The following is a 19,348-nucleotide window of genomic DNA, read 5'->3' on the forward strand; positions in this document are numbered from 1 at the left end:
ACACTGTGATGCGCGAACAGGCGTGACACGACATGATGGTGTGTGTGAGACCCGGGCAGCTGGCTGCCAGGTATGATAGGCCGGCCGGCTGATGAGCTGGACTGTAGCAAATGTAGCCAAATGTGTGTGGGTGAGCTGACCTGGTTGCCTGCCCGGTCTTGGGATGCCAAGGTGAATGACAAGGAAACGACTGCTACTTAGTATCAGTAGAGACGCGCCCTCTTGTGGTTTCGTGTTCGTCTCTACAGGGGTTTCAAGAAACGGGTTGAATGCCGCTGTCATCACCGGCTAAAGAAGTTGGGTGGCGACCCAGTTTCCAATAGCGAAGACGCATTGCAACGGACAGATCCGATGGCATGACTTACCTGGCAATTAAAGGGAACCAGCTATCAGTATCGATTTCTGCTACACTAACGACCGGGACAGCGTACTCCTCTGACCAAGTTGAAACGGATATGCAATTCAGAATGTGATTGGAACTGCCCAAAGACTTCAGAGACCGTGCACGACTTCATCCAGTCGTGGGAACGATTGCAGCCACCACCACGTCAGGCCAGCGAAAGAAGAAAAGGCAAAAGATAAAAAAGATAAAAAGAAGACGAGCGCCGGCCCGCCCGGTTTCCGCTAAGCCACTACGGGCATTGTTTCGACGCCACCTGCCTGGCTAGCCCCGGCCGGGATGCCCCCAGCTGGATGTTCGAGAGTGGTGGTGTGCTGCGGTTCCGGGGGCCTTTTTGTCCGAGGAGGATTGCCGCCGCCGCGAAGAAGAAAAGATGCCGGTGACAAAGTTCTGTGACGTCTCCAACTGGGGACGGGCGCAAAGTATGGCGTCTGGGTACGTGACCGGTGTTGCACAGAGAGGGCGAGGAAAAGGAGATCAAGTGCTGAGCGCCATGACTTCTCCTGAGTGCGCTTACAGTGATGCAGGCACGCGCTGGCTTGGAGCAGCTTTTATTGAGTTCAAGCAATTTCGTCCAAAGAGCCCCCGGCTTACGGCAACAGAACCGCCCGTAGGAACACAGTCACATTTCCACTGGCGAAATTGTTATAGTGGACAAGCTGCGCTGGCAAGGCCACAAAAAAGAGGCGCCTTGTTGGCCCATTTACACAAGGCAGGCCAGGCCGTCCACTCGTCGAATCCTGGCAAAAGGGAACCGCTTCTCGCCGTGGAACTTCTCTTCTGGGAACACGCTATTTATTACTGATACGTAGTAATCTTAGCTGGGCCGTTCCGCATCCTCCGTGTCCGCTTTGCCTTAACTCGCGACTGAGGAGGCACTCGTTGCCTTTTCAGCTTGAAGTCGTGCATGTCTTGGTCTTGTGCTGCTTGCTGGGCCACCTAATAACGTAGTTATTTACTCCTTTCTGCGCCGCGCCCAGTTTTCCTTCTCTCTTGCCTTGGCACCCTTTGCGTCATACTGCATTCTCCTTCTCCCTCGGTTCCTTTTTTCGACCGCAAAAGCTATATACGTTTGAATAGATATTTCAAACGACCGTTGACAAGACTTCACCAACGATATATTGGTTCAGAGAAGCCACGGTTAAACGCTTGTGGTCTTGGGTCTAACGTTGAGCGATTGTCAGTGTACTGGTATTCCGCGTTGCGACCCTGTCTCTCTTTGTCTGCGCTTGGTTTGCGTCATCGCCCGCCCATCCAGCAGAGCGAGTCCTAAGCTAGTATCGGTTTGCTTGCCACTGTCTTGCTTTGTCCCGACCTCCCTTTGAGCCTCTCGACACGACAAACTCGTATTTCTCGAGTTTCTCTTCGCAAAGCCGCCGTTTCCCATCTTTCGATTCCGAGCGGCCAACCGCTGGAACAATTTCCCCAGAGGGTCTGCTTGACTGTTCCAGGTGGGTAGGTAGCCCCAACGGCTTTTCCTCTGCACTGTATTCGGCACCCTCAGCGCCCTTCACCCGCTATATTTTCGGCTTCTGCGCTAGAACACCGCGGCGAAGAAAAATTGCTAGCGCTTCTGGAGCCCCGAATTTCTTCTTCTGGGCCCAGAGCCAAGCCCGCCGAACCCCTGAAGATTCAGGTCAGCAGCGGACAGGGCTCTCTCGCCCGGGACCAGCACCACCATCTGTGCGACTGCGCAAATCTATTCTTCATCACCCTGTCGCGTCGGCCTGACTTGCTTCACCTTTGCGTCCCTCTGCTTCATCCTGCATATCTTGCTTTCCCATCACCCTCCTTTTTCGCATCTCGTGAACCTCTCTGGGCTGCCGCACATTAGCTCGCCAAGCCGAAAAACTCGCGCCCCGCTGACAAATTTCCCACCAGACCATCCCATTTCAGCTCGACGTCACCCACTTGCCCGAGACATTTCCTGGCTTTTCCGCCGTCGCCTCATTCATCTTTGCCGACTTGTGCCTCTCTCATCTACAGACATCATGTCCTACTACGAGAATGCGCAGTGGCCTGCTGGCCAAGCCCAGCACCAGCCCAACAACTGGGAACAGCAGAGAACCGCCACTCCCGTTCGAACGGGTATGTTTACTGACCAGCCTCACGGCCACGTTGTATCCTATGCGCCATATTGACCCCTTCTCCAGGTGCCAGCGCTCCTCAGCCCCAGGACGACTATGCCTTCTCCTACCAGTTTGATGGTATGTTTCTCTCTACTGCACCCAACATACGCCTTTTCCACCTATTCGATACTTTTTCCCACGATACCCCTGAGTTGCAAATTTGACCCGGCTCGCTCGCACTCCTGGCATCGAGCATCGCTGACCTGTCCGTAGAGGTTGACCGCGCCCACGAGAATCTTCAAAAGTCTGGCAAAGGCTATGCCATGAGCGGACGCCGTAAGTATTACAACGGATGCAACGCCGCATTGCCCCACGCCTCCCTCCCTCTTGTCACATACTCATCTCAAGTCGCAGCAGGTCGCACCCCCCACGGCCAGGGCTCCCGATCCCACTCCGTCAACAACTTTGACGAACCCCGCGGCCCTCCTGGCCCTAACCTCCAGAACTTCTACGCCCAGCAGAGACACCACCAGCCGTCCCGCGGCTCCAACGATGCCGAGCAGGTGATGCAGGCCAAGAGGCGCATGGCCGCCCAGCGCGAACGAGAACTTCGAAACCTCCACACTGAGCAGCAATATCAACGAAGTAGGCCACCCTCTGCAGTTTAGCGATTCCTTCCAAGAGAGCAAAATACCCAAAATAGAACAGCACTGGCCACGAGTGGTACTCCATCGTCTTGATACGCATTTTTCCCGCTCGCTGCGTTGGCCCCAGTCGCTTTCTATCACGGTTTGCTTCTCTCGGGAACCCTTTTAATCCAGGGCCAACGCCTGTGATTGTTTGCTGCTTTAAGTGCTGTGTACTAACGCATCGTCTCCGTAGCTGTTCTTGCTGATCCTGCCGGCAACACCCAGAACAACACCAGCAGCCCCGCCCCCAGCACCAATGCGAGCAACAACAGCAAGCACATGTCGGAGGAGGAGACTCGCGAGCTGATTGCCCGCCAGCGCAGCGCTCTGTACGGCGAAGGTCCGTTCGCCGACAAGACTAGCTACGTCGATGAGAGCGGCAACATTCGCAAGGGTGCCCCCGGTCCCAGCGGCGCTTCCAGCCTTCGCGGCGCTTCCCCCATGACCTTTGACGGCATCGGTCGCCCTCCTGCTGATGCCGGTACCCCCACCTCGGCCAAGGATCATGGCTCTGGCCAGAACGAGCTGAGCCCTCGCCCCAACAGCACCACTAGCCCGCAGAGCTCCGGCCCCAACAACAAGGTCTTTGACAATGCTGTCGGCGCCCAGAGCCGTACCAGCACCTCCAGCCCTACCGGAGCCTCTCCTCCTCGCGATCTGGCTCCTGGCTCTAAGCCCGGCCAGCAGGGTGGTGCCAGCGTCGCCCCTATCGGCACCCGCCCGGCCGGCACCCCTACCTCTGGTGCCCAGGCTAAGCGCTCCACCACGCCTCTTGCCACCTCGGGCGGCTGGGGTCGCGGCAACGGTGTATGGGGCCAGGCCTCTTCTGGTCTCGGTGCCCAGGCCAGTGTTTGGGGCTAAACCTTACCTCATCCGTATACAATTGGAGTTTTGGATGTTTCTTTATGTTTTCTTTTATGCTGCAACTCGGAGGAAGGGCGGCGCTTAAACAATGTTTTGTGATGCAAAATTCGGCGCAAGGAAAACTTGGACGACTATTGAGTCGGACCAGTATATCAAACGGGCGAAAATCGAGGACGTGGAAAACTTATACATCCGGCAAAGGGTTTCATACTTAATTGTGGACTGCCGGATCGCGGGACCGTGTGGCATATATGGGGAAATTGGGAGGAACGTCTTGTTAAATACCAACAATCTGGATTTTCGGGACGAGACAAGGCAGGTTTGGCCTCTCGGTAGGGCATCCATCTGGGAGTTGTTTACTTTTTGGCACGGCTTTAGGAATTGGCAATCGGAGTGGCATTTCCACTGATCACGGCGCACTTTTTTCTCCGTGGTTTTACGGAAAGATTATTCGGCATACACTATGGAGCGACTACACCAGACGGTTCTTCGTATCAGCGATTTCGGCAAGGCAAAATGCGACTTGCCTGGGGACAACAAATTGGAATTGGCGTTTTGTATCTTGAGGGCGCACACAGGTTTGTGTGTGCGTATCAGCCGAGGGCGGCAATCATACTCATACCCCTGCATGATTTACCGTCAGCGATGATTATTCGTGTTGTTTGGAAGGAGGGCATCGGTGCGCTGCTGCGCACTCGGGCGTAAAAAATACGGGGCATGGGAACGACTGTCTACTCGGCAGCAAGATTGGGGAGCACCCGCGGAGATGGGCAGTGACAAGAGAATGGCGGGAGAGGGACAAGGTTGTCCTTTTGGCTGTTGAGCTATATGGATATTTCTCAACTCATTTCTTTGGTGCTTTGGGACGTTTTGTGTTTTCAACCGCGATAATAAGGAAGAGAGGGCATGGCTGCCAGGGAATGGGACGGTTGGGACTGGAGTTTGATTTACCTATTCTTTTCCTTATTTCTATTTTAATCAGACCGCACAACCTTAAATATACTGGGAGTTTGCTTTGCACATTTAGGACCCGACCCTGGCATACGTCTGAATGCTTGCGAATAAGTGGTATTTCAAACGTGAATCAGTAGTCTAGTATACAAAATTGTTACATCATGAGGAGCCCGATGTAGGCAAACGAGCCAATGCCTAAACGTCTCCCGTGGCGAACAGTTCCAGGTGAATCTTGTCGAGGCTCACGCCATTCGCCTTCAGGTCACCCCTGACCTGCACCATCCAGTCCTTGGGCCCGCAGAGGAAATACTCGGCCTCGGGCGTCTCCAGCGGCAGGACCTTGTCGGCGACGAGCTTCTCCAGGTCGAAGCGGCCCTTGTAGTCGTAATCCTCACCGACCTTGTCCTCCTCGGCAACGTTGCTGAGAAAGACCCTGGCCGTGACGTTGGCGTTGGCGTCGGCGGCGGCCTGCCGCACGTGCTGCCCGTAGCACACGGCGTTTGCGTTGCGCGCGGCGTGCGCCCACGTCACGGCGCGCGGGGCCGCGCCGCATTGCGTCGCATTGCTGCCTCGGATGGTGTCGAGCATGGAGAGGAGCGGCGTGGCGCCGACGCCCGCCGAGAGCAGGACGACGGGCGCGTCGGCGGCCATGGCGGCCGTGTCAAAGACGAACTCGCCGCGCGGGGAGCTCAGCTGCACCTTGTCGCCGACCCGGTACCGCGCGTGCAGGCGGTTGCCGACGATGCCGGCAATGGCGCCGGCCGCGAGGCTCTGCACGTCCGAGGGGTCGACGCCGGCGGCGTCGGGCTCCGCCTTGACCGTGACGCGGTAGCTGGTGACGGGGTCACCGGGGGCCGCGCTGAGGCTGTACTGGCGGCTCTGGAGCAGCCCGCCGAGCTCCTCGATCGGGAGCTGCACGCTGACGTACTGCCCGGGGAGGAAGCTCGGCAGCGGTTCTCTGTCTGCAGGCTCGAGGTAGAAGCTGACGACGCCCTCGGAGACGTCCTCCTTTTTGGTGATGACGAACTCGCGCCAGTCCTGCCAGTGACCCGGCTGCTCGTAGAGCTGCCGCTCGCGGCCGATGAAGACGGAGGCGAGCTGCGCGTACGCGGCGGTCCAGGCGTCGGCGACGTCGGGCGTGAGGGCGTCGCCGAGGACCTGCGCGAACGCGCCGACGAGGTGCTCGCCGACAATGGCGTACTGCTCGGGGCGGACGAAGAGGGATGAGTGCTTCTGCGCGATGCGCTCGACGGCGTGCGTCAGGCGCGGGAGGTCGTCGATGAAGCTGGCGTAGGCGAGCACCGAGGCGGCGAGGGCGGCCTGCTGCGCGCCGGTGGCCTGGTTGCGAAGAGAGAAGTAGTTTTTGAGCTCCGGGTGGGCGGCGAGCATGTTGGCGTAGAAGACGCGCGTGATGGTGTCGCCGTGCTGCTTGAGGACGGGGGCGGTCGACTTGACAATGTCGACCTGCGATGCGGTGAGGGCCATGCTGACGGTGGCGGTGGTGTGGAAGGAGGAGGCGAGGCGGAGGGCGTGAGCTGTCGCGATGCGTTTATTAAGAAGAGGAGAGAGTCGCAACATGTATGTGAAGGAGTTGCTGACGACTTGTTTAAAAGAAGATGTTGCTTGGGTCGTGTAAGTGGTTGGTGTGTTGGGTAAGAGAAGATGCAGGGCGAAACATGACGATGGGGTGAGATGTCAAATATGTTATATATACAGCTACGGGATGTGATGCGGAAATCTCCCCGGAGAAAGCAAAAAAAGCCAAGATATTGCATTGCAGAGCTGCGCAACTTGGACCCTGCCGGCACTGGCTGTATAGACGGGGGACGGGCTTAACAGCCAATGAGACGAACCTGAAAGCTAATGGCTGGCCCGAAAATCTCTCTCGTAATCGAAACAAAGAGCAGAAAATAAAGGATGCGTGACTCTTCAGTTGTTAGTCGTTCAGACGGCCCGCTCGCAAGACAGGAAGTGGACTGATTTGATGCTCTGCTTCGGCGCTGGGTGTGGAGAATGCCCTGGCCGGCGCGAGTCGGGACGATGACCCGGGAGGGCGCGGCACTGCGACTGGCGGGCGACTTGCCTCTTTTTCGCGACCTCGTTTTACTATAGTCCATGTCCCTTGTAGTGCGCAATTATATTGTATCCTTTGCCCGTTAAATGGAGTTGATATTGTCGCGCATATGCATGTGTTGTATTAGCAAGCAAGCGAGCAAGTGACGACGCACGCCACCGTCGTGATAAGCGTCCCCGAGGAAGGGGTGCGCGCCGGGTTCTCGCATGGCGTCCCGCTTTACCCGCCCCTTGACTAGCTAGTTCGGGGCACCCAATCAGTCGTTTTCTTTTTGATTTAGACTTTTTGCTTCACAAAGCCTTTTACCTTCGACAGCCAGCAGTTGGTGCGCGAACTCGTTCCTAAACAACGCAGAAAGAAGGACAAAAAAAAAATTAAACGAAAAAAAAAAAAGACTTTGTGTGAAATGAAGCTTACTTGGCAATGACGTTCCATCAAAAAGCCCGTCTAGAAAACCTGATTGAGTCGCTCCAGATAGTATTGTGCTCGCCTCGCTCGCAAAGTGAGCTGACTTTGGCTTTGCCCTGCAGCATCTCCCCGGAGATGCTCGATTGCATCGGAGATTTGCGGACGGCAGGTTCTTTTTTCTTCTTTTTTTTTTCCCTTCCTATGCCTTGCATGTCCTCGTGACCTGCATGATATGAAGTCGACGGAAAGCTGAAAATAGCTCATCCGACCACGCTCACACCACGTTTCCCTCCCGTGTCAACGGCCGCGCATCATCGTCGGCCTCGTCGCCGGCGGAGACTAAACTTGTTTGGGCTGAAGCTTTGACGGGCAACCAACCACCCACAACCCCCAGTCACGATCATTTGTAAGACGAGAGAGAGTATGATGTGGACAAAGTGGATATAAATCAAGCATCTCCGAACTGTTTTAAACAATAATGCCTCACATTGCAACGAGCCCGTTTACACGACAACAACGTCAAATGCTTATTAGCGGCATGACGTGAGAATACCAGGCAAGAAAAAAGTATTTGTCAACTCAAATATACCGTACACGGGCACCTGAAACTTATTTGACAAGCTATCAACACACCAGCAATACTAGGACGACCCTGCAACGGCCTTTGTCAGCGTCAGCGACTCCAAGTCGTAGACGCCAAAAAACTTGACAAACGCAAGCACCTGCGGCGCCGAGCCGCATCCAGTCCCCGTCGGCACCGTCGGCTTAAAGTCCACGAGCGGGATCTGCACGCCCCTGCACTTGTGGCACGTCGCCGACACGGTATACGTCGTGTTGAGCTGCAGGTCCCGACCGATGACCTGCACCATGTCCAGCCCGCCTTGCTGCCGCACCGTGACGAGCGCCGACGGCGCGTGCTGTCCTCCGCCGCCGCTGTTGTGCGGCCCGTGAAGCGTGACAAGCTTGTTGGCGGCCGGCGTCTCGACGAGGCCCTGCCGGCCGAGGTTCTGCGTGCCGTTGCCGTGCGGCACCGCATTCGCCACGTACACGAGCGCCTGGCCCTCCTGCCCGACGTGCAGCGTCCGCACGACGGTCGGCAGCGGCCGCGCCGTCAGATCCACCTCGTCCACCGTGTCGCTGTGCTCGTTGAGGACAAACAGCCGCGTGTTGTCTGGGCTCGGCCACAGGCCATGCGGCTCGATCCCCGAAGCCTTGATGGCGCCGACGTAGACGGGCGCCTGGTCCGCGTCGGGTTGCGCGTACATTTTGGTCTCGTTGGTCGCCGCCACTGTCACGAAGCCGTGCGTGGTGCCGTTGAGCACCGCAAACATGGGGTGGTTGGTCTCGCCGCCCGTGTCCAGCACCGCGACCACCTTCCGCTGCCGCAGCGACACGACCGACACCTTTCCGACCATCTTGTGCGCAACCCACAGCCGGTCGCCGTCCGCCGACAGCATCATGTCCGACGAAAACTTGTCCGCAAGGCCCGTGACGGTGGCCGTCTCGCGGCGGCTCGCGACGTCAATGATGGAGACGTACGAGCCGTTGATGTGATTGGCATACGCCGTCGCGCCGTCCGGGCTGAAGAGTACCTTGCTCGGCCCGCCGGGCGACGGGATGCGGGCGACGACGCCACCCGCGAGGCCGTCGATGACGGTGATGCTGTCGACGCCGCGCGTGCCGACCCAGACGGTGCGGTTGTCGGCCGCGAAGAACGCCTCGTGCGGGTTGCGGTCCGTGTACGTCTGCGAGACGATGACATTGTCGGCGGTCCGAATCACCGTCGCCGTGTTGGTCGTCACGCTTAGCGACACAATGTGCCGCCCGTCGCGCGAGAAGCCCAGCCCGTGCGCGTTGACCGACCGGATGTACTGCGGGTTGAGGACGCCGCCCAGCCGCGTGTCGCCGAGGCTGATGGTTCCGAGAACCAGGCCCGTGGCGGGTTGGATCACGGTGATGGTGTTGGACGACTGGTCGCCCGTGTAGATGCGATCGGCGGGCGAGATGGGCTGCGCAGCGCCGGCGAGCGCCGGGGCCTGCACCTGCGCATTGCCCGCCGCAATGCCCAGCGCAATGAGAGGTGCTGCGAATGCGACCTTCATGTTTTTTTTATTTTTTAAATGCGCTGCAATTGATTGTGCTGCATCGAGCTGAGCAGATGGGATGTCGCAATCCTCTTGTATGCCTTCTCTAGCGTTGATCGTCGCGCGAAGTCTCACTTTAATCTGCACTTCAATGGTGCCATCGCGACTATGCCAAACTCAGCGCCTGATGCGTCAGCCTCACTATTGCGCAAACCAAGACACTTTCTCGGACCAAAATATTGCGTCGCGGGAGTATGGAGTGTTGACCGAGCGAGTTCGAGGAATTGAGCGTTGTTAGAAGGTAAGCCAGGCCTGCGCCGCTGTGTAAATGCAGCAAACGGGTAAGCCAACCCCGAGCTCTTCCGTATCAACGATACCGGCCTGTAAATAGGAGCTGGCTTAGCTTGATAGCTACTGAGTAGCTCGAAAATTGATCACGCCTTGTTTAGTCCGTAGCCATCGAGTGTGGGGTGCATGACCGAGCGCTGAACAAGGCTGGAATCTGAGCTACCACTGTTATCGGCAGTTGAATTCGAGTCGCCCTGCTTGCATATGATTAGGTGTCCCGGACTGGCCAAGGTGGATGTCAATAGGCGAGAAAAACTTTCTTCAGACTGGTGCGAGCTTGTTGTGCCGAATATCTTGATCCGCTGCCGCTTGTCACGGCGGTTGCACCTATCAGAGAGCTACTTAGAGAGCAGGTGCCTTGCGACGGCCCGAACAACGAAGATCCCCATGGCGCATCAAAGCTCATCGAAATACAGGATAATAATCAGTCTTTGAGAATGCAACCTAATCAAGGTTTCAAGGCGCAGGCCCAATGGTACGCTGCCACTGCACTAGCGAGCGCAAATCGGAGCTCCTTGCCATGCCGAGACTATGCGCAATTTCATCCCACGTCGACAGGCCGAACTCTTTGCGCTTCAGGTCGCAATGTGCAACTTGGTGCATATCTTTTGGTCTAATTCGAGTGGTTTGGTGTACAAGTACATAATACAACGCCCAAATATCCCGGCGTACAAAATTTGTGTAAAAAGCAACGCTATGCCCCTCAGGTTAGCAGATGGAAATCGTCTCTCCGTCTTCCCTCCTTGTTTCCCCAGGGCAGATAAAAGTATATGTAAAATGGCGCCAAAGACTTTGGTGTACTTTTCCCCTTTCCTCTAGATGGTGTCGGCCGTCTTGATCGCTCGACCGCGGTAGTGATGCAGGCGCCCCCACAAAATATCTATTCAAGTCGTAATTTGATCAAATCAGTGGTGTGGTGAGTTTCTGTATGCGCGTCGACGTTCCTCGTCGTCGGTTTTCGCTGCGACATTTATGCGATAGCGGCGTTTTCAGGAGGAGGTAGAGGAGCCTAGGTCTCGTTAGTCGGCAGGTCCAGAGGTAGAGGCATCTCAATCTGGGCGTATATCATACCTCCAGCTTGGTGTTGCCAGCCATCATCTTTCCGAAGGCGATACCGACACCCTCGATGACGGCCAACAGAACCGCGCAGCCAATGGCACCGTTGCGCGCCGACTTGAAGCCACCACGCATGGCCAGCGAGCCACCCGTTAGAAAACCGGCTGTGATTGCGTTCCAGGGATCCTCCTTCTGGCGGTAGCCCTTGACCGCGCAGTCGAATGTGCTGAAGAGACCACCCCAGACACCAAAGTTGCCGCCCAGGACGGGCGCGCGCATCTTGATGGCCGTCAGCGCGCCGATTCGTCGCTCGCCATAGGGACTGTTGCGGAAGCCCTTGATACCGTGCCAGATGGTTCCTCCGACAGCCTGCGAAACAATGTCAGTTCACTTGCGATTCTGATCGTTGGTTCTTCGGGGAGACGTACACCCATGGAAAAGGCGCCGCCGAAATCGTTCAGGATGACCCAGGGGCAGGGGTCTCGGCCGTGGTCCATAGCCATCTTGGAGATTTTGAAAAGGGTATTATTATTAAAAGAAAAAAAGGGCAGTAATGAAAAGAACAAGGACGAAGGAGAGAATCAAGCACAAGGGCCGCGTTGCTTCGGCCGTGAGGGAGAGGGTGGATTTGGCTGCTCTGAATCTTGACATGACGGAACAGATTCTTTTTCCTTCTCTCCTACGGATCCCGGAACACGTGACTCGACTCTTTTTTACTGCCCCCTGGCGGCCGGGCCGGTGGATGCTGGTGGGGCAAGCCGATTGCCTGTTTAGGAAGACGGAAGAATACTTAAAATAATTCTTGTCATATTTAAGAAGAACTAATTATAGATTTTAGTCAATTTTATACAACAGGCTCGTATCTTCAAATGACCCGAACTTTTCAAGCGTCATCGCAAACTAGAACAAGTACAATAATAGGCCGTATTAGGCTGCGTACGGAGTACTTACTTCAGATATGCTCCACCTGAATCATGGTTTACATTCAATAAAGGTACTTCACTTGAGCCTCTGAACAAATTAAATTATAGTCTGCTTGCACGCTATCTAGCTTAGACCTGGGTGTCTTTGCAGACTCTAGAGAGCCGTCACAATAAACCTTTCCCAAGGTCCAGCGCCCCACTGTCCATTCACGACACCGATCAACCCATCCGAACGCTTCTGCGAATTACCATCCATTCGGAGGAACACGCCTGGAAACGCAAGGCTTTCAATTGTCTTGGAGCCATCTGACTGGTTGTGGAATTTGAAGACCTCGTAGCCACCGGCTGGCTCCGCAGTGTAGAACTGGCAATTGGCTACACCGCCACCATCTGACTTGGGCGCCTTCAGGTTGCTTCCGTCAAGGCGGAGGTAACTTCCTGGAAAGTTGGACGACAGGATTGAAAAAGTGCCATTGGCATGGTTCTCGATTTGGAGATGCTCCCATGGCCCGGTGTATGTCTGGGCGGCAGCGGCGCCAACTCCGTTGGCGTTGGAAGTGCTCACGCCAGTGCCATCAAGGCTGAGAAAAGTCCCAAACTGTTGGGACTTGATGCTAACTTCCAAGACAGTGTCCATAGTCACGATGTCGGATTTTTTTCGAGATAGAAGAATAATTGCTTGTCGTGAGCTGATTGAACTTTGGTAGTATGATGGTAAGATGAGGAAGTATGAAGGTTTCCTGCCCAAGCCATCTCAATACAGCGGAAATTGTGACTATTATATATCTATATGTCTGTAGCGACCGAATTTCAGAGGAGCCTGGATCCTGACGACGAGGTTACGGTGGTTGAAATAGTGCTATATGTGGTGTACGGAGCGAAGCGATGGAGGCACAAAGGGAGAAACGAACACACGATGCAACAAAGCTTTATCAGAGATTTGGTGCGTATTGAGTGATGCAGAAGCTAAGATACAAGATGGGCACGGCGGCGATGGAGGGCAGGAAGTGCTGTGGAGCACGTGACCGTGGCCCAACACTATACTGACACCATCGCAATACACAACTCCTCTCCAGTAGAAATGAAGCGTTGACCAGTTCCTCCCCTAGTGGCGTAATGCTGTATTACGCGGTGGCTAACTTGATGATATCTTACAGAATGGGCTGTGCGCCTTTGGGCAAAAGCTGACGCGTGTATACTACAATATGCTCCTGTGGCCTGCGATCTTGCATGAGGCTGAAGATGTATTGGAAGGGTTGGGTACGTGCCGAAAGACCTAATGACGTATTTCCAGATTGATGTAACCTGCTACTTACATCCAAGTACATGTCGTGGTTCTGAAAAGACGCCCCAGTTTGAGCCGCAGTCTTCGGGGCTTCCGGCGCTTCCACCAAACCGGCTCTCCGGCACTCCCAACCACGTCCCGCACCACGTCCCGCACCACAATGCGGCCACTCCCGAGCAACTCCACCGCAGCCGCAACGGTCCAGAGCAGTCCACAGCCGCCACTCCAATGCGCCGAGTACAGCCGCAGCGGTCTAGAGTCTCAAGAGCATAGCAAATGTCCCGTATCAGGCATATGTTTTTGTTTTCACAATTTGTCGCAATCCAGACTGCATAGCGCACGGCTGTGTAGAAAAGTTTGATCTAGGCCCATTACCTGTACTGTAAATGCACCTCTGCCTATCCCAGCCAGAACCACATTCTCTCCAGAAAGTTCCTCGGTTTAGGAACTACCCAAGTCCCTTCCAGACGATCAATCTCGGCTTTTCCTGACCACAGATCCATCTCTGCCAGCGGTACAAATTTCGTTCTTTTAACAAATTTGTAGCCCAGAAATAGGCTGAGGAAGATTGGTATGTCAATGTACGGCGGAAGGAACGACTTGGCAGAAAATTTGCCCGGGAAGAACGCATCAAACCCATTGAAAAAAGCAATTACAAGGCAGAAAACAATGGCGAAATATGCCAAAAAGGGCTGCATGGGAGATTTGTATGGGAGCGTATCGCGGTCCACGCCATGGTGGCGGAGACCGTGGTAGAAGCGTAGGTACGTGTAAGAGACGCTTGCCCACACAATAAGCGTGCTCACGGCAGAAAGGTTGCTGATCCAGAAAAACACCTCCGCAGACTGGTTGTTGACGTTGAGGTAGACGAGGCTTGAAAGCGCAGTCGTCGCAGCGACGCAGACGTACGGTACACCGAACCGCTCAAACCGAAGAATGGACGGGGCTTTGCCGTCGAGGGCAGCCGAGTACAGCACCCGCGTAGACGCATAGAAGAAAGAGTTCCCAGCCGACCAGGCCGATGTCAGAATGACACCATTAATGATGGACGGCAGCGTCTTGATACCAGCGTTGCTAATGGCAATGACAAACGGGCTCTGCTTGGCACCAGGGGCAGACGAATCGATGGCGTTCAGGAGCTTCTCGTCCTTTGAAGAGACGCAAAGCCCGACTAGAAAAATGGACACCACGTAAAATAGAAGGATGCGCCAAAACACGCGCCGAATGGCTTTGGGGATGTTGCGTCGCGGGTTCTCCGTCTCGCCGGAGGCGACCACCACCATTTCGCTGCCGCCATACGAAAACGTCGCCTGGATAAACACTTTCCAGAATGCCAGGAAGCGGCCCAGCGCGCCGTCCTCGAGATACTCATTCATCGGGCCCGGATGCTTCCAGTAGCGGAACCCGATGACGTCGCCCGACGGCGACCCGCCCACGGTGATGATGAACATGAGCAGGATGAGCCCGACAATCGTCGTCAGCTTGACGGCGCCAAACACAAACTCGGCCTCGCCGTAGACGCGCACGGGCAGGCAGTTGACGAGCACCATGGTGGCGAAGAAGATGGTGATGAGCGCCGCCTTGGGGACCGCGTTGGGCCAGTAGTCGAGGATGACGGCGCAGACGGTCACCTCGATGGGCACGCCAATCGCAAACTGGTACCAGTAGTTCCAGCCGAGCGTGAAGCCCAGCGCGGGGTCGACGTAGCGCGCCGCGAACACGGGCACGGCGCCGGGCACGGGCAGCCACGCGGCCATCTCGCCGAGGCAGTTGACGACGCAAAAGAGGTTGAAGCCCGTCACGGCGTAGGAGAGGAACGCGGACAGCGGGCCTGCGAGCGACAGCACCTGCCCGCTGCCGACGAAGAGGCCCGTGCCGATGGCGCCCGAGAGGGCGAGAAACTGGACGTGCCGCGACTTGAGCTTGCGGTCCAGCGTGCCGAGATGGCGCTGCTCCTGGGCGTCGAGCTTGGCCGCATCGTGGTCGGTGCTGCTGCCGTGCGTGGGGATCGGGTGTATGGCGTCGGGGCGCTGGGCCTCGGCGTCCGTTTCAAGGCCCATTTCGACGGCGGAAATGAGATTGTCAGATGTGCCTTGAAAGGAGTGTGTGGCAAGGAAGGGGGCCGAAATATATAGGCACGATTCTGGGCGGGATGCGACGGTGTCGGACGACTTGCCCTCCGCCTTACAAGCACCCCCACGCTGTAGATCCGCGTCGTGTGCCCCTCCCCCGCATCAAGGCCAAACAGCCAAGAAGAGCTAGCAAAGTGGCTGTCTGACAGGCGCATGATTGACGGTTTGAGTCGCTCGTTTGCAATAATGGTCAATGATTTTTACTTTTCTCGGGTTATGCTACTTATGGAGCTAATGGCCATCACGCTAGCCATCTGCCCACGATAAGCTTAAGCAAGATGGGTCGTGTTGAAGAGCCGATTCCCGGTGTCGGTAGTTTTGGTGCCCGTAAACTTATTGCTCGATACTCGCAAGGCTACCATTTTGACCCGATGGTGCTCCATCATCGCTCGCAGAGCATGACCATCAGCGACTGCTTCTTCCTGAACCACTCCTGCAACGGCTACAATGTTTGTCAAGTCTTTCTTGAGCAGAGTGACGTGATGTAGAAAGTCCATGATGCTTTTTCCGCTGTTGACCACTGAATCGACAAGAATCAGGTTCTTTTGATTCCCTACATGATGGAGCTTAATGTCTTCTGGACAATAGGCATGCACAAGCATGGCTCTGGGAAACACCTCATTGATGCCAAAGGCCATGGGCTCTCCACCTCGCATGAGCGCTACAATCGTAGTCTTGGACTCATTGGCGAGGCGGAACCCGCCAATCTGGTGACCCTGCACATGCGGTACGTTGAATTCCTCAACGCCAACCACTTCTGACAGAAAGTGTAGAGCCAAAAACTTGCCCACCTCCTCGTGAGCCTTTCTCAGCCGTGGTCCAGCTACGGAGGCATCGCGAGTCGGAGACATGAGTAGCTTTGCTGCACTGGTATGTGTGGCATGGACCATGGCCCAACCGCAAGTCCACGCTGCCTTGGTTGCAGATGCAAGGGTTTCCGAGTTGCGGCGGCGCACAATCGCTGCGACAAAATTAGGATCAGAAAGCTCTACTAGTGGTAGCTTTCTGGTATCAAGCCGTGGAGTGGCATGCGGTGGGAGGAGCACTTGCAGAGAGCAGAGTCCGCGCGTGTCGATGGCGTCACGAAGTGCATTGTCCATGCTGCGACTTCGATTTTGAACATCACCAGAGACGACAATTGACCTGTTCGCTGCCTCGAGCATCGGCAAGTCAAGTGGGCTGTCTCCAAATGCCCATACATAAAGGCCAGTTTGCTCTCGAAGACTCGAGACAACCTCTGCTTTGATCTTCGAGGTGACCACAACCTCGTCCGCGATCCTGCCACCGCCAATAACTTTAATCATGTGTCCAAAGCCGGCTTTATCCAGCACCATCTGCCATATACACCGAATTCCGCAGGTCAGCACAACCACTCGCAGATGTTTGTGGCCGCAAACGAGCTGAAAAAGCGCAATGAACTCGGGATGCATTGTGATGGAGGAGGCAAGTTTGTCGCACAGGGCCTCGAATTCTTTCTCGTTCGCAGATTCCTCGTAAAGCAGTGTTGCTTGGCGAAATGCAGCCTCGGAATAGCCGAGCGGACTGCTGAAAAGGCTCGTTAGTGGGCACGAATATGACACTCCGTGACTAGAGCCATTCAGAGCCTGCCAAAACATGTAGCCGCCATCTTCGCCCGCCAGAGTCTTATCCGCGTCGACGACCAACACAGTTTCAGCACGCTCTTGGCTAATCAGAGCCGCTTTGACTTTGTTAAGAACAAGACCAAGGTTGCATCTCGCATTCGTCTGCTCGAAATGGCGCGCCAACTTCGAGATGAAAGCAAACGGGTCGGTATGCTGTGGGACAACCGAGAACAAGACGCCATGCTGTCTGCAGAGATCGCGCAGTTGGTAAATCTCCGCTCGCTGCCACTGGTGTAAGTGCGCGGCGGACGCTGTCAGCCGATGCCGGCTCACATCGCCTTGTCGACGTTCGAGAATGGCCGGGGCTGGTATGTCCAAGTAGATGATGTGCGTATAGACGTGGAAGTCGCTAGTGGTAGCGACAACATTGCCTTTCAAGTCTTCCTCTGGCCAGAACATGTAGTGGCCAGCGACCAAAGCAGCGCGCTTTCGTGCCAGGCAATCTTCTGCAAGGCTAGCAATTGCCCGCTCTCGTACAGAACGCTTTTCTTTTTCGTCAAGTCGCGCAAAGGCTGTGAGGCCTCCAGGAACAGTGGCTGAAATCAGCTCGGATCCTTCGTAAAAGCCAAAGTTTCTCAGTTCATGCTCAAGCTTCATCTGATTGATCAGAGTAGACTTTCCAGACCCGGGAAGTCCGTATAAGCCGATAACCAAGGGATTCTGCTCACGAACTCTGCCAGGTTTAACTTCGGCGGCAAGAGAGGAGCTCGAAGCATGCGGTAGTGTCAATGTAGCCATTTTGTTGGTAGTGCGTATTGTGCGGACGGTTGTGACGAGGAATTGGCTCAGAAAGAAGTAAATGATGGTATTGGGTTAATTCAATCGTGCATGAATAAAGGCGAAGTGTTGTCTCTTTAAATAGTAAAAGAAGTTTGGCCAAGAGCACCAAACGTGTCTTCTAACGATTGGGTAGCCCTGAATCGTTGTGTCAACCTGCAGTAGTGGTAGGCCCCTGCAAACATGTAGGGCAGGTTCACGGGAGAAGGGGCCAGAACCGCCGCAACTGAGAGCACACTCGTTCGAATTCGCAGCGATCAAGCCCGTGGCGGGAGGCTACCTCTCCAACTTTGTGCTTTTTGGCCGGATTGATCACTTCTCGCACTTGGCTGGCATTCGCAGAACGGCACGCCCTAGCAGCCACGCGGTAAAAGAGCCATCGTGATGTGTATTTTGTGATCATGTAGGCGTAGATGAGAATCTGAGGTTTCTGTGGGTACGGCGGCTCACTTTGGAGCGGATAGCCGTCGTGAATGGCCCGACTGAGAATGTAAAAGACATCGGCAGTCTCGCTCAGTGTATGCAACGGGGTTAGCGCCTCATGGCGTTCGAGGAGCTCCTCGCGCAGTCGCTCCCGATACCACGAGGGCCGCTGCCTGGGAAGACGCAGGAATCCGTGCCATCGGCGAAGGAGCAGGCTTTGCATTGCGAATCAGGGAGAGACAGTAAGCAGGAATCGGTCGAGATCCCGCAATTGAGCGCAGCAGAGTCGGTGTGCGGTAGCTGCAGGGCGAGCCGGTGACGGCCTGTTTGCTTGTCACAATGATAGAGCCTGCCAATACTAGGAAGGTCTTTGCCGAGAAAGATGCGAAAATGGTTCTTCGTCGTAGAGCTGGCGGCTGTGCGAAGGGAAAACTGGTCAGGGTGCTGCAAGTGAATGCAGAAGAAGCAGTGTGAGCTGCACACCGAGCCGGTGAGGGTCTTTTCCGCTCGCATGTCGCCTTGTTTGAGCCTGACTGGTAAGGCCTGTGTCGCACACAGTCCGCACCGTAGTCGATACAAAGAAAAAAAGTTTAGTCGTTGGCGATGTGTCTGGAACATGTGCCAGCAGCCGGGCTTTATTATTGTGAGCCTGCCAAGGCCTACCACTAGGCCTCATCACGCTGTCCATTGGGCCGGGCCCGAGACTCAGGTCGCTGTCCATGCCCCAACCTACTCAGAGAAGAGCAACGGAGCAGCGACTTCCGCACTGCGGCATGGTTTTATCAAGGATTTCCGGGTAGACGATCGGCTAATAAAAAACGGCTCGGGTCAGACATCTCATGGCTCCGCGATTTGTGCTCTAGTTGCCGCAATCACCGTCGCTCGAATCACAGACCGCACTTCAAGCTCGAGAATGGCTGGAGCGGCGCAAGGATATTTTTTTGATACTTGGCAGTGTCATATTATCGCTTCTGATAGGGAGAGACCGTCTTCATCCAGACACCACACTCTCCCTCAGCCTTGTGGGAAGCGGGGATCTACACAGCTGACACCGCGGCTAACAAGGCTATCGCAGCCAACAAAAGTTTCCTTTGTTCTTTCTTTCTATCTTGCGACCGCGCACGCGAGCAGCCTTCACATCGTTCTTTCCATAGTCCAATTCCTGGCAGAATGTTTACCATAACTCGCATCCATCACATCCACATTGACCCGAAGCTGC

The 19,348-nt window shown here is 55.4% G+C and overlaps 8 protein-coding genes across 9 annotated transcripts; 1 reads left to right on the top strand and 7 right to left on the bottom strand.

Annotated features, from left to right (window-relative positions):
• Positions 1-2,391: 2,391 nt before the first annotated feature.
• On the top strand, positions 2,392-4,019 carry LMH87_011020 (uncharacterized protein; the record flags this gene model as incomplete). Of its 2 annotated transcripts, none has more annotated exons than XM_056200093.1 (6): positions 2,392-2,488; positions 2,554-2,607; positions 2,743-2,805; positions 2,884-3,032; positions 3,102-3,114; positions 3,352-4,019. In XM_056200093.1, the coding sequence occupies 6 exons, from the start codon at positions 2,392-2,394 to the stop codon at positions 4,017-4,019; spliced, it is 1,044 nt and encodes a 347-aa protein (XP_056051977.1). The 2 variants fall into 2 exon arrangements, with proteins under 2 accessions (XP_056051977.1, XP_056051976.1); XM_056200092.1 differs by having other exon boundaries at positions 2,887-3,032.
• Positions 4,020-5,171: 1,152 nt separating this feature from the next.
• On the bottom strand, positions 5,172-6,554 carry LMH87_011021 (uncharacterized protein; the record flags this gene model as incomplete). Its single annotated transcript, XM_056200094.1, has 1 exon — positions 5,172-6,554. The coding sequence occupies one exon, from the start codon at positions 6,552-6,554 to the stop codon at positions 5,172-5,174; it is 1,383 nt and encodes a 460-aa protein (XP_056051978.1).
• Positions 6,555-8,099: 1,545 nt separating this feature from the next.
• Positions 8,100-9,560, bottom strand: LMH87_011022 (uncharacterized protein; the record flags this gene model as incomplete). Its single annotated transcript, XM_056200095.1, has 1 exon — positions 8,100-9,560. The coding sequence occupies one exon, from the start codon at positions 9,558-9,560 to the stop codon at positions 8,100-8,102; it is 1,461 nt and encodes a 486-aa protein (XP_056051979.1).
• A 1,300-nt stretch (positions 9,561-10,860) lies between these two features.
• LMH87_011023 (uncharacterized protein) lies at positions 10,861-11,449 on the bottom strand (the record flags this gene model as incomplete). Its single annotated transcript, XM_056200096.1, has 3 exons — positions 10,861-10,899; positions 10,962-11,315; positions 11,375-11,449. The coding sequence occupies 3 exons, from the start codon at positions 11,447-11,449 to the stop codon at positions 10,861-10,863; spliced, it is 468 nt and encodes a 155-aa protein (XP_056051980.1).
• A 574-nt stretch (positions 11,450-12,023) lies between these two features.
• Positions 12,024-12,506, bottom strand: LMH87_011024 (uncharacterized protein; the record flags this gene model as incomplete). The annotated part of the gene is made up of 1 exon (XM_056200097.1): positions 12,024-12,506. The coding sequence occupies one exon, from the start codon at positions 12,504-12,506 to the stop codon at positions 12,024-12,026; it is 483 nt and encodes a 160-aa protein (XP_056051981.1).
• Positions 12,507-13,552: 1,046 nt separating this feature from the next.
• Positions 13,553-15,214, bottom strand: LMH87_011025 (uncharacterized protein; the record flags this gene model as incomplete). The annotated part of the gene is made up of 1 exon (XM_056200098.1): positions 13,553-15,214. One exon carries the CDS (start codon positions 15,212-15,214, stop codon positions 13,553-13,555), a length of 1,662 nt encoding a protein of 553 aa, XP_056051982.1.
• Positions 15,215-15,555: 341 nt separating this feature from the next.
• Positions 15,556-17,667, bottom strand: LMH87_011026 (uncharacterized protein; the record flags this gene model as incomplete). Its single annotated transcript, XM_056200099.1, has 1 exon — positions 15,556-17,667. One exon carries the CDS (start codon positions 17,665-17,667, stop codon positions 15,556-15,558), a length of 2,112 nt encoding a protein of 703 aa, XP_056051983.1.
• Positions 17,668-17,902: 235 nt separating this feature from the next.
• On the bottom strand, positions 17,903-18,352 carry LMH87_011027 (uncharacterized protein; the record flags this gene model as incomplete). Its single annotated transcript, XM_056200100.1, has 1 exon — positions 17,903-18,352. One exon carries the CDS (start codon positions 18,350-18,352, stop codon positions 17,903-17,905), a length of 450 nt encoding a protein of 149 aa, XP_056051984.1.
• Between the last annotated feature and the right edge of the window lie 996 nt (positions 18,353-19,348).

The sequence above is a fragment of the Akanthomyces muscarius genome, chromosome 4 (genome assembly GCF_028009165.1).
Source record: "Akanthomyces muscarius strain Ve6 chromosome 4, whole genome shotgun sequence".
Taxonomy (NCBI): Eukaryota; Fungi; Ascomycota; class Sordariomycetes; order Hypocreales; family Cordycipitaceae; genus Akanthomyces; species Akanthomyces muscarius.